Here is a 14009-nt window from a genome sequence, read left to right as displayed (position 1 = left end):
AGAAACGTATTATAACAGGTTAAAATATATTAAACGTGTAAAATTTCTTTTTGTTGTTACTGTGCATAGGGGCGGAGCTAGGAGCGCAAGGGGTTCACATGCACATCATCTAAAAATTATATTGTATATACAAGATCAAAATTATTTATTATGTATATATACTAAATGTTGAAACCCCACAACTTTTCTCTATATTTATTTCCTTATATTTTAAACCCCCAAGTGAAAATCCTAATTTCATACTATTTAATTATTCATGTGATTCAATCTTCCTCTCCCTCTCTTTCTTGTATGTCTATAAAGTGTAAATATATTCCACTCACCTATTCCTGCGTCGCCTCCTCTCACAAAAGAAAGTGAATTAGGGAGAAAAATGAGGAACAAATTCTACTTATTACTTTGGCTGCTGGCTTTGAATAATATTGTTTTAGGTGATAACTACGAATATATTCGTTTGGGACGCCATGAACATGACCTTAGCCAAGGGGAACAGCCATTGTCAAGAGTTCAAATACACAAAACTGTTCTTGCTCTACGTAAATCTGCCTCCATTAAAGTTGCTGGATCTTCTCTTCTCGGCTCTACGGTAATTTTCACATTCTGCAGCTCCACTATTTTCTTGTTTTTCTCTGTTTTTTTTTTCCACCTCTTAAAAATGTTGGATTGAAGCAGAGGTTAAACTAGAAATTTCACTGAACATATTAAGGGGTGTTCAAGATTTTAGGACCGTTTGTTCGTAGATTTTGAAATATTTTTTCAAGTGAAATGCATATTCAAACATACCAAATACTATTTTTTAACTTAACTCCAAATACTAATTTTTTCAAAAAATTATAATTTTTATGTCCATATAGCTGATCTCGACTTACTTGAAATTGTAAGTTAACACCTTCTAATTTTTCAGGATTCTAATTTATTATTTATAATTGAAAATTTAGTATGATTATTGAATTTCAAATCTACAAATAATTTTGCTAGAAAATTTATAATATGTGTCATTTTGGAAACTTTACTAACTTTCTTGTTTATCCTTTTTAAGTAACATAAACTTTTAAAACTGCATAAAGTTTCTTTAAATTTAATGCTAGATATTTCGACAAAGATATTGGATAAGGTATTAATGTTAGAAAATATTCTTATTATTCAATACTTTCTTCCTCATTTTTTCCCTTTTTGTCAGTGGATTTATAATATGCAAATTTTGGATGATTACAGGGTGAAGATGTTGAATGGGTTACAATAAACCTCAAGAATGCAAAGCCCACAAATGATGACTGGATTGGTGTATTTTCTCCTGCAAAATTCAAGTAAAGTTTTAATCCTTTGGATATTCCAATACTTTTATAATTGATTGATAATTCACAAAACTCTGGAAATTACATAAGTTTATTATACAAAGTACTATTATGGGCAGTAGCTTTGGCTCAAACCTAATATTTGTGTTAAAAAATTCTTTGGATGTGTAAAAATAATTTATCTAGAACTCAATAAGTAAATAAATTATAGCCTGAACTCATAAACTAAAAATTCTAAATTCGCCTATGAGTATTATACGCCTTTTTTTTAAACTTTCGAGTGCCAATTCAACTTACTTCCAGTATTATGAAATATAATCATTTTTTAAAAATTAGAAATGATGCATAATAAATTTTAAATTTTCAATATGAAAGATATCTTTTTTGACTTATGACGAAGGGATGACGAAGGGATGACGAAGGGAAAAGCTTATAATCATTGAACGAGAGAATATTTTCTTGAATTTCACAAGGTACTAAGGTTTCCTCGATTTTGGTCATGTGCACTAAAATTGTAAAAAAGAAAAGAAAAATCACACTATTAATGTAGTAGGTTAATGATTTATGTGATGGTCTTTAAACATATTAATATATGTGATGATATATTAATTATCATTTATTTGATAACTAAATAATATTTATAAATTTATTATAATTATATAAATAACTTGATTATTGTTTAGTTGATAACTCTATCTTTAATCCCTCATACGTGTCCATTATCCTTTTTTAATTAAAGTTAGTGGAGTACTAATTTTACTTTTTGCTACAGTATTATTGTTTGGATGTACTCTCTGTTTCATTACACGTGCATCTGTCATCGTTTATTCATATTTAAATAAAAGTTACTGAGTCAAAGAACTAAAGTTATACTACTTTAGATTGTAATTTTAAAAAATCAAAAAAAGTTGAAATTAAAGATCATATTGTTGTACTCTTTCTTCATCTACTCCACTAGCAACCCCAATAATTTAGATAATAAATTAAAATAATTGAAGTGCATGTTGCTCCAAAAATAGCTGCAGATTAAGACAAAAAAAAAATTATATAGCCAACCAAAAAGAGGAAATACCGAAAAAATAATACTCCCTCCATCTTAAATTTTTAGTCGTGATTTTTAAAAATAAATATTTCAAATTATTTGTCATTTTAGGAGTTCAAGACAAAATTAATTATTTTTATTTTTATTTTACCCTTACTAGTAATTGTTCTTGAAGATGGAGATAATACATAAATAGAGTAAATGTTAAATCAAGAGAGATTCTATATTAACACATAAATAATAATAAAATAATCTAAAAAAATTTCTAATTAATTATTTTAAGGGGCCTGTAAAAGAAAAAACATGTCAAATAATTTGAGACGCAAAGAGTAATGGTTGGAGTAGGAGTGCACATGCCACTTTTATTCCATTTTTCTCTTTTACTTCTTAGGTTAATCATTTTTTTTTTTGTTTTGTTATAACATTTTGGGAGTTATCTATCACGCAAACTTTTTTGTTCATACTTTTCACGTGACTTAAAATTTAGTCCACTGGTTAGTCATACTGCTGTAATGGTGTTCTAGGTAAAAGTTTAGCCGTATTTTGTTATTTATATCATATCAATAAATATAAAATACGTATTTTTATTTACATATTGATTATATAACTATGATTTATTAATATGTTTTCACTTAATTTTTAATTACAATTAAATTATTTGATTTAATGTAACTATTGAATAAGTGTTATGGGACTGTCACTAAAGTCACTAAGCTATGTTTTTGAAGGATGTTAATGAGATTCAAAATATAATATAGAAAGTTATAAACTGTATTTTACTTTATATGTACAATATAATTTTCCGGTGAAATCTTTCAGCCCATAACTCCGCCCCTGAGTGCCATGTTCTTTACTATTTGAAGGTAAAAACAAAAATTATAATCTCAAAACTAAGCCACTTATGTCGAAAACGAAAAGAGTAAACTAAAAGTTAAAAAAAAAATTTAAGATCCAAATAAACCATAATTGGCTCAATTAGAAATTTACTCTTGCTTATCTTTTGTTAATCTAACAACAACAACAACAACCCAGTAAAATCTCACAAGTAGGGTCTAGGGAGGATAATATGTACGCAGACCTTACCCCTACCTCAAAGGAGTAGAGAGGTTGTTTCCGGAAGACCCTCGACTCAAGATAATAAGAAAAACAAAAATAGGAGAGAATATTAGTTTCACCACAGAGAACATAGGAAAAATAGGAACATAAAATGCAGAAGGAAAAATGCAAAACAAAAATGATGGCTAGTAAATAGGTCCTGCACCGAAAAGAGAAAATAGTACGACACTGCAACGCCCCTAGCTATTTCAGACAAAAACCCTACCAGACTAGGCTCACAACAGTACAAGGTAACGCAAGACTCAGCTACCTCCTAGCCTACAACCGTAATACTCGACCTCCATAACTTCCTATCAAGTGTCATGTCCTCGAAAATTTGAAGCCTCGCCATATCCTGCCTGATCACTTCTCCCCAATACTTCTTGGGCCGCCCTCTACCTCTTCTCGTGCCCTCCACAACCAGTCGCTCACACCTCCTTACTGGAGCATCTGGGTTTCTCCTCTGTACATGTCTGAACCATCTGAGTCTCGCTTCCCGCATCTTGTCATCAATGGGAGTCACGTTCACCTTCTCCCGAATATCAGCATTTCTAATCTTGTCCATCCTAGTGTGCCCGCACATCCACCTTAACATCCTCATTTCTGCTACTTTCATCTTTTGGATATGTGAGTTCTTAACAGGCCAACACTCAGCCCCATACATCATCACCGGTCTAACCACCGCTTTATAGAACTTACCTTTGAGTATCGTTGGCACTCTCTTGTCACACAAAACTCCGGATGCTAACCTCCACTTCATCCATCCTACCCCAATACGGTGTGCGACATCCTCATCGATCTCCCTCCCCCGTGGATAACCGAACCAAGGTACTTGAAGCTGCCTCTACTTGGGATAACCTGTGATTCAAGCCTCTCATCCACACTCACTTCCCCCGGCTTAGTGCTGAACTTACACTCCAGGTATTCCGTCTTCGTTCTGTTCAGCTTGAAACCTTTAGACTCAAGAGTCTGTCTCCAAACTTCTAGTCTCCCGTTAACCCCGGCTCGTGACTCATCAATCAGAACTATGTCATCGGAAAATAGCATGCACCATGGCACCTCCCCTTGAATATGGTTTGTTAATGCATCCATCACCAGGGCGAATAAGAACGGACTGAGCGCATAGCCTTGGTATAACCCTATTTCAACCGAAAAATGCTCAAAGTCACCTCCTACTGTCCTAACCCGAGTCTTGGCCCCATCATACATGTCCCTAATCGCCATAATATAGGGAATCGACACACATTTTGTCTCCAAGCATCTCCAGAGAACTTCTCTAGAAACCTTGTCATACGCTTTCTCTAGGTCAATAAACACCATGTGCAGATCCTTCTTTCTCTCTCTGTACAGTTCCACCAACCTCCTAATAAGGTGTATAGTTTCTGTGGTAGAAGGACCCGGCATAAACCCGAACTGGTTGTCGGATATAGACACTATCCTCCTAACCCTCGGTTCAATGACTCTCTCCCATACTTTCATGGTATGACTCAGTAATTTAATACCCCTATAATTGTTACAACTTTGGATATCACCTTTGTTCTTATACAATGGAACCACCGTACTCCACCTTCACTCATCCGGCATCCTCTTCGCCTTAAAAATAACATTAAACAACCTAGTCAACCACTCCAAACCTGCTCTCCCTACACTTCCAAAATTCCGCCGGAATCTCGTCTGGCCCGGTTGCTCTGCCCCTACTCATCTTACGCATAGCCCCCACAACCTCCTCAGCCTCGATACGCCTGCAGTGTCCGGAGTCACGGTGACTCTCGGAATGCTCCAATTCGCCTTGCACAATATCCCGATCCCCTTTTTCATTCAGAAGTTTATGGAAGTAAGTCTGTCATCTCCTCTTAATCTGGGCATCTTCCATCAGTATCCTACCATCTTCGTCCTTGATGCATCTCACTTGGTCCAAATCCCGAGCCTTCCTCTCTTTCAACTTGGCCAGCCGAAATAACTTCTTTTCCCTGCCCTTTTCCCCTAGTTCCTCGTATAGACGACCATAAGCCGCAGTCTTAGCCTCTGTGACTGACAGTTTAGCTTCCTTCTTAGCTACCTTATATCTCTCCATGCACGCTTGCCTCTCTTACTCACCTATGCTCCCCACTAGCTTCATATATGCTGCTTTCTTCGCTTCCACTTACCTTGGACCACTTCATTCCACCACCAGTCTCCTTTATGCCCACCAGAGACACCGGTCGAGACCCTAATACCTCTCTTGCAGACGCCCTTATATAGTCTGATGTTGCTGACCACATAGTGTTTGCGTCCCCATTGCTTCTCCAAGCACCCATAGTCAACAACTACAACTCCAACTCTTGGGCTTTATCCTTAGTCAAGGATCCCCACCTGATTCTCGGTGTTCCCTGAGCAGTCCGTTTCCTCCTCTTTAACCTAATACCAACGTCTATCATCAATAGTCTATGCTGCGTCGCGAGTGTCTCATATGGAATTACCTTGCAGTCCTTGCACAGCCCGCTGTCACACCTCATGAGGAGGAGATAGTCAATCTGAGTCTTCGCTACCGCATTCTGAAAAGTAACCAAATGCTCATTCCTCTTCGGAAATATAGAGTTTACAATCACCAACCCGAAAGCCTTAGCGAAGTCCAACAACATAGTACTTCCACCGTTCCTCCTCTCCCCAAAACCAAAACCTCCATGCACCTCGCCATAACCACCTGCGGTCGCCCCAATATGACCATTGAAGTCCCCTCCTATGAATAGCTTCTCGGCAGGCGGAACCTGGCGCACAATCTCATCTATCCCCTCCCAGAAGTGTCGTTTAACCTCCTCATCTAGGCCCACATGTGGCGCATAGGCGCTAATGACGTTTAGGGTGTACTCACTAACCACCAACTTAATAATCATCAATCTATCATTCACTCTTCTAACTTCGACCACAGACTCTCTAAGTTCCCTATCCACCAAGATACCCACTCCATTCTTACCTATCTCGACCCCTGAGTACCAAAGTTTATACCCGTCTGCATCCTTCGCCCTCGACCCTATCCACCCTGTCTCCTGGACACACGCTATATTGACCCTCCTCTTCTGGAGAATCTTCGCCAACTCTATAGACTTACCCGTCAATGTACCTACGTTCCATGACCCGATTCTTAACCTATAGGCACCGTTGTTCCCTTTACCTCCCGACCCACCCCCTAACCCCTGCCCTACATCCTGCCCCACCCCCCGCTCCCCCGAGGACATGACCTCACTCGACCATCCCAGACCACAGCCACTATACTTACGACAGACTAAGGGAATCCCTAATACACACAAGGCAACAGACCAAGTTAGACAAAGACACTCTACAACTATAAGCGCACTAATACGATGGATAAACAAATAGGAACAAAGATTGCAATAATTTAACTAACACAATAAAAGAAAATGAATAAGGGGAGATACCAATTCCCACGAGTAGAACCTGGGGATTGTCTTGATATATATGACGATGTTGCGTCCACCTAGCACGTTCGCATCCAATTCTTGCCGACCTTTGTTGACCCTTATCGAGGTTGTTCCTTTCATCGGCACACGCATGTGCCGCTCACTGCTAATAGGCACAGTCCCTAACCGAGACTTTCGACTTGGTGTATACCGTACGCTGAGAAACCCGACGCACTGCTCTTGTTCCTGCCAGCTGGAATGGTTTACTGCTTTTGCGCTTTGCGCGTGCACTTCCCTCCCGCCACCAAAGGGCCACAAAAATGCTACCTGCAACACACAAAATACACCACGGGACCAAGAAAAATAAAGGAATACAGGGCTGCCGCCGGACCGGTCTGACGTCGCCGGAGAACACCGGCGCTGCAGAGACACAGCGGGCTGTGAAAGAAGAAGAAAAGAAGAAAGAGGAGAAAAGAAGAACATGGGAGGGGGTTGGGCTGCAACCGGACTAAACAGAAGACGCCGGCGCGGGGACAAGTCACCGGAAAAAATGGCTGCTTCTAGGGTTAAGAGGGAGGAGAAGAAGAAAAGGTGGGAAAAAAAACGAAAAGAGAGGGAGGAGAGAGAGAGAGGAGAGAGAGGGGGGAGGGTCGGGGTCACTTACCTGGTCGCCGTTGCCGGAGGGTTCGCCGGCAACAGTAACGGTCTGACGTACGTTTTTAAACGTTAAAATTCGATTTCGAGGAAAATACTTTTCAACACCAAAAGAAAATGAAAACACTTTTCAACAGCGATAAGGTAAAGATTAAAACCAAGCCCAACTATTTAACACTAAGCTTTAATTTGAGATGAAATTCAAAATCAAATAGATGCTTACAGTAGATCCCCTTACTGTATTCAAAATCAAATAGATGATTAACACCAACACAAGGACGGAGCAATTGTGCAAAACCAACAATTAGTAAATCTAACAATTAGTAAATGGTTCAACTGCAGTGAATCAATTTGTGACCCAGTAACAATTGATGAACAACAATTTGGTGCTCCATTTTTATGTACTGCCCCCTTAAAGGTATGTCTAACAACTTATATTTCCATATTAATTAATGGACTTCCAATTATCTTGATTTATACTTTTTCTTTTCTTTTTTACAGTTCAAATTTGCAAATTACAACAATGTCAATTACACAAAGACTGGGAAAACTTCACTTAAGTTCAGGCTAATTAACCAGCGTGGGGATTTCTCATTTGCCTTCTTCTCTGGTGGTTTGTCTAATGCAAGTGTTTTTCCATATTTTGCAAATTATATATATATTTTCTTTGCTGATACTGATTTTTGTTTCTCGAGCCGAGGGTGTATCGGAAACAGTCTCTCCACTTTCTTGGTAGGGGTAAGGTTTGCGTACATACTATACTCCCCATACCCCAATGGGATTATACTGGGTTTTTTTTGTTGTGGTGGTTGTTGTTGCTGATATTGATTTTGTTATTGTGTGTGTTGGCATTTGAATTTCTCAATGTACTTATGCTCTCATTTCGATGTGGTGTGATGGTAAAGGTTTTCCACTCTTAACTCGAGGTCTCGGTTTGAATCCCGAGAATGAAGTTCTCCTTAGTAGCAAGCGCTAAAACACCCATATCATCAGAGTATATAACTTAAATCCATTTGAAATTAGGAAACCTTACTGAAGAATGAGATATCAAGTTGTGTATAATGTGTTGGATATGTGAATGATTTAGTTGAAACTTTTGTATATTAACTTTAACCTTATAAATCCGAAAGTATAGTTACGAAAGGTATTTTCTCTTGTTTTGGTTATAATCAAGTGTGTTAGTTGACAAGTAACTTGAACTAATTGAGAATTTTTATAAATTGGAAATTAGCAATGAAACTCAAACTGGTGTTGTCTAAATTAATCACTTCAGCAGTTCAGCTTCTCCAAGTTAGGGTAAGTACTTGAGCTTTGTAGGACATTTTACTTCATGACAATGATCATTATAGTTTTTATTTGTGCTATATTTTAAAGAAACTTTCTTGAGACTTGGATTTGAACTAATAGATTCATATGTATGTTACAGCCTAAGTTGATAGCCATCTCAAATCACATCGCGTTTGCCAATCCAAAAGCGCCTCTTTATCCGCGTCTTGCTCTTGGGAAGTCATGGGATATAGTAAGTTTTATCGTGCTATGATTTTTTCAGCATATTTTTTTTCATTAAGATATGCATGTCCATTATTATCCGTTATTACAGGGCCTTCAGTAACAATTATTGAATGTAGTAGTGTGTCAAGGTAATTGATTTATCAACTCCTTAAATTGGAGAACATGTTAACTTGATTCATTATTTTGAATCCCCTTGTTAGAGCTTCCGCTTTGTCACTGCTCCGGGCCTTCCCCGATCCCCGTGCATAGCAGGAGCTTAGTGCACCGGGCTGCCATTTTTCTCGCTGCAGCCTGCAAATTGGAGATTCATGTTAAGTTGTTAAGCATCATATCCAGTGGTCGCATCAAATCTTGAGATTAACTTGTGGCTTTTTTTTTTTCCTTTTTAGATGACCCTTACATGGACAAGTGGTTACAACATAGACGAGGCTGTTCCATTCGTCGAATGGGGTTGGAAGGGCCAAGCTCAACAACGCTCCCCAGCAGGGACACTGACATTTCATCGGAACAGCATGTGTGGTATGTGGACTGTTATTCAACAACTGTTTTAATCAGTTGAAAAAGGCATGCCTGATGTTCACTTTTCATGTGTATTTTACTCTCCTTCTCTTATTCATGTATTCTGACTGAAGTTGAAGATAGAGTAGGAGAGGGTGAAATTCGAATTGATTTAGTATTATGCATTCATTTTGCTTTTTCATACTGAATAATGTTATGAATGCGTTTGTAGGAACGCCTGCTAGAAGTGTGGGATGGCGTGATCCTGGATTCATACATACTAGTTTCCTGAAAGATTTGTGGCCAAACATGGTGTAAGTTTTTCTAGTGACCGATTTCTCTAGCGAAAAGTTACTTCATCGTTGAGATATACATCCCTTTTTGAGCTCTTAATTTGTGAAATTTCAGGTACACATACAAGTTGGCTCACTTGTTAAACAATGGTTCGATTGTTTGGAGCAAGCAATATTCATTTAAATCTCCTCCATTTCCAGGACAAGAGTCACTGCAACGTGTTGTGATATTTGGAGATATGGGGAAGGTAATCTACTATTATTACCTGTTCTTGTAATACAATGCAAATCTATTTTATTTTCTTTTCCAAATCTTGAAGAATGTGGTTTTCCGATATATGAAACAGCATACACGCATAAAATCATCATGGTCAGTTTCCAGATCAACGAAAAAGAAGGAAAACGAAATCATATAGCTGTACTATGTCTGATTTTATGGGAGGATGAGACGTGTGCATCAAACATAGAATTAATGTTAATATGCCATCCAAAATTCAAATGTTTGTTTACTATGAAAAATAAGTTGGTCCTATCAAACAAAAGAGAAAAGACTGACCGGAGCATTGTAACTGAAAAGACTTGCATTTACTTAGAGAGGATTCTTGCACTAGCATCTAATTATTTCACTTCTTGCATTAGCATCCAAGTCTAAATTACCAAGCTTCCTTGTACTTGGCTTATGATCATTCAACTTTAAACCTTTAAAAATACTTCGTGTACATTAGATTGATAACAATTTTTTTTAATTTTTTTTGTTGTTTCAGCAAGAGCGCGATGGTTCAAATGAATATGCTAATTATCAGCCCGGCTCACTTATGACAACAGACACCCTTATTAAGGACCTTGATAACATTGATATAGTTTTCCTTATTGGAGATCTCCCCTATGCAAATGGCTATATCTCACAATGGGACCAATTTACAGCCCAGGTGGAACCAATAACGTCGAAAGTACCTTTCATGATTGCAAGGTGTGTTCATCGTCAAGAATTCCTTTGTGAATGCAGATGGTCTGCTTTTAATTATTTGATATTGTATTTCATATAGTTCTTGTTATTCTAAGTGTCTACGACGAAAATTTGTTTTGCAGTGGTAATCATGAAAGAACTTGGGAGAACAGCGGATCATTATACACTGGTCTGGACTCAGGTGGAGAATGTGGTGTACCAGCCGAAACATTATACTACGTTCCAGCAGAAAACAGAGCTAAGTTCTGGTATGCGATTCATATTCTTGATATAATCCTTTCTGTAATAAAATACTCACTTTTGTTACATTTTGTGCTTAAAGCTCGGATAGACCTTGGTGCTTTCCTATGCTTGTCGCCTTTGACAACACTGCTAAGAAGTCTGAAACATATCCTTTGCATATTTAAGAAACATCATTTTCTTCACCATATATTGTAGATTTTGCTTCTATATTAAATCCGATATGCCATCATTGGAATTTGGAAGGCAGAGGAGAATGATAAATATTTGCAATGGATGATTCAGTATTGTATCAGCTAGCACTAGAACAGGATACCGGATGGACTTGCCTTACCAGCACATTACTACTTTAACTTCAATTTGGGTATTCTATGGATTCATCGCCGAATTGACTTATTCTATTAACAAGTTAAAATTCTTGAGTAGTCCTTGAGAAGACGGCTGCCTTCATTTAACTAGTGCGCCATGTTGCTTTCCCTTGTTTTTTCTTCTCTTTACATATTTTTCTTGAGCCGAGGGTATATCAGAAACAGCCTCTCTACCTTCATAAGGTCGGGGTAAGTTTTGCATACACGCTACCCTCCCTAGACCCCATCTGTGGGACCACATTGGATTTGTTGTTATTTTTGCAGTTTAATTTAATCAACGTGTCGATTTTCACACGGAGTGTGTATCTTGTTGACAGGTATGCAGCCGATTATGGCATGTTCCACTTCTGCATAGGAGACACTGAACATGACTGGAGAGAGGGATCTGAACAATACAAGTTCATTGAGGAATGCTTTGCATCAGCGAATAGACACAAACAACCGTGGTTGATTTTCTCCGCTCATCGTGTTCTTGGTTACTCTTCCAATGATTGGTATGCTAAGGAAGGCTCATTTGAAGAGCCTATGGGCAGGGAGCACTTACAAAAACTCTGGCAAAAATATAAGGTTGATATGGCATTCTTTGGACATGTCCATAACTATGAAAGAGTTTGCCCAATTTACCAGGTATGCAATTATATTTCTACACATAAATTGGGTATTATAGAACTATGATTTATTCAGGCAAATGTCTTACATGCAGAATTTGCCTAGTTTTTGCTCTTTTTCGCAATATTTACTGATTTCGACCAAAGGAGAGTCTTGGAGCAACGATTAAGTTGTCTCCGTGTGATCCATAGGTTACGAGTTCAAGCCGTGGAATCAGTCATTGACGCTTGCATCAGGGTAGGCTGCCTACATCACACTTTTTTGGGGTCCGACCCTTATCCGGACCCTGCGTGAACGCGGAATGCTCTGTGCACCGGGCTACCCTTTTATTTACTGATTTCGACTCTACTTGATATTACATGTTTTTCTTATATTTAATATAATTCAATTAGTGGCAAAAACTCACTACTCCTTTTGGTCTTCTCTTCATAGTAGATATACTAGAATTTGATCTCCTTTTCTCCTTGTTGCATTTCTATGCAGTTGTATTGTATCTGTCAACGCTGCAGTTCATGTACTTGTACTTGTTTTCATGATTTTAGTATTTCATGTGTAGAACACATCATTATTTCTTCATATTGCTAGTTTTAACGTTAACGATATCTGAATAACGAGTTTGGATAGCCACCTCTAGTTAAAAAAATTCTTGGATTTTTTGTTGAAACCATAATCCTTTTCCGACTAAACATGCACATCCAGTTCAATCCTTTCAAAGTGAAAGAACTAGAATTTGCGACAATAGTGGAATTGATAGTGTTATTTCATTTAGATGTTTGAAAATCACTCATTCATTGTTGTCAAATTGTTGTATGGGCAGAATCAATGTGTGAACAAGGAGACGTCACACTACTCAGGCGTAGTGAACGGAACAATTCATGTTGTTGTTGGTGGAGGAGGAAGCCATTTGAATCAATTCACCACCATCAACACCACATGGAGTGTGTTCAAAGATTATGACTATGGATTTGTCAAACTTACAGCATTTAACCAGTCTTCCCTTCTCTTTGAGTACAAGAAGAGCAGAGATGGTAAAGTGTATGATTCTTTTACAATCTCAAGAGATTATAAAGATGTCTTAGCTTGTGTGCATGATGGTTGTGAACCAACTACTTTGGCTAGTTAAACTACTGTATCTACAAGTGTATGTAGCAAGGAATAAGTAACCTTTAAGTTTTTTTTTTTTTAACCATTTAGTATGTGAAGCCCGTTGACCTGGCTAATTCGAATTTGCGTCGGGTAGGTCCGCTGAAGAGGTGAAAGAGTACCTTTAAGTTGGTTCTAGAGATATTACTGTAGTATCTAAATCTCTCCTTTTTTTTGTTATGTTTTTTGTCTTTCATATTGCCTCCTGTTAATTGGATGTAATTATGTAAATAACCAGCTTTTCTTAATTTCGGAACAATATACCGTCAAACCTCTCTATGACAGCCTTATTTGTTCCGATATTTTTTGGCACAATAGTGAAGCACTGTTATAAAGAACATATATTATAACATAATATAAAACTCGGTTCCAAAAAATTTTGGTGTTTATGATAAATAATTGTTATATGGAGATGCAATTATAGAGATGTCTGAATGTACCTTATTTCTTTTATAAATATCTTAATTCTAGCTCAAAAATGACTTATTTAAGCCAATACTTTATATTATCGTCAATTTTAATATTTAAATTTTTTATTAGAACACTATTCAATTTGCAGACTTTGTTATCTATCTTTCGTTAATATCTTTGGGAATAGATTTTCCTTTTACCAACCAACACTATATTAAACAGTTTTAAATCACTTTCAAAATAACGTCATGTACACATTGGTTCAAATACGATTGAAAAAACACCTAAATATTGTTTTACCAAAGTTTAATCAAACTTCATAGTTACAATTTGAATTTCCTCTATTCTTTTTCATTGTCAAATACTTTAAAAAGGTAGGGGTTAGGGAATACAACCATACTTCACTTATAAAATATGTCTCATAATTAGGAAAATCATAACTCTGGACCTCCTTAACCCTTTCTCCAACTTCATTCTCATTAGC

At 37.3% G+C, this 14009-nt stretch overlaps 1 protein-coding gene across 1 annotated transcript; it reads left to right on the top strand.

The window, feature by feature from the left end:
- Window positions 1–286: 286 nt before the first annotated feature.
- On the top strand, window positions 287–13398 carry LOC104225223 (nucleotide pyrophosphatase/phosphodiesterase-like). Its single transcript, XM_009776988.2, has 12 exons — window positions 287–586; window positions 1216–1307; window positions 7827–7902; window positions 7986–8108; window positions 8911–9003; window positions 9386–9515; window positions 9727–9808; window positions 9903–10035; window positions 10552–10757; window positions 10877–11002; window positions 11680–11989; window positions 12789–13398. The coding sequence occupies exons 1-12, from the start codon at window positions 374–376 to the stop codon at window positions 13092–13094; spliced, it is 1890 nt and encodes a 629-aa protein (XP_009775290.1). The 5' UTR covers window positions 287–373; the 3' UTR covers window positions 13095–13398.
- Window positions 13399–14009: the final 611 nt, after the last annotated feature.

This window comes from Nicotiana sylvestris, chromosome 11, assembly GCF_000393655.2.
Source record: "Nicotiana sylvestris chromosome 11, ASM39365v2, whole genome shotgun sequence".
In the NCBI taxonomy this organism is placed as follows: Eukaryota; Viridiplantae; Streptophyta; class Magnoliopsida; order Solanales; family Solanaceae; genus Nicotiana; species Nicotiana sylvestris.
This window is presented reverse-complemented; position numbering and strand designations above follow the sequence as displayed.

Excerpts from the sequence above, each read along its gene's own strand:
- LOC104225223 (XM_009776988.2), top strand. The coding sequence starts at position 374 with ATGAGGAACAAATTCTACTTATTACTTTGGCTGCTGGCTTTGAATAAT. Across the intron at positions 9,809-9,902 it reads GATTTGTGGCCAAACATGGT|GTACACATACAAGTTGGCTC; the intron begins GTAAGTTTTTCT and ends GTGAAATTTCAG. Across the intron at positions 11,990-12,788 it reads GAGTTTGCCCAATTTACCAG|AATCAATGTGTGAACAAGGA; the intron begins GTATGCAATTAT and ends TTGTATGGGCAG.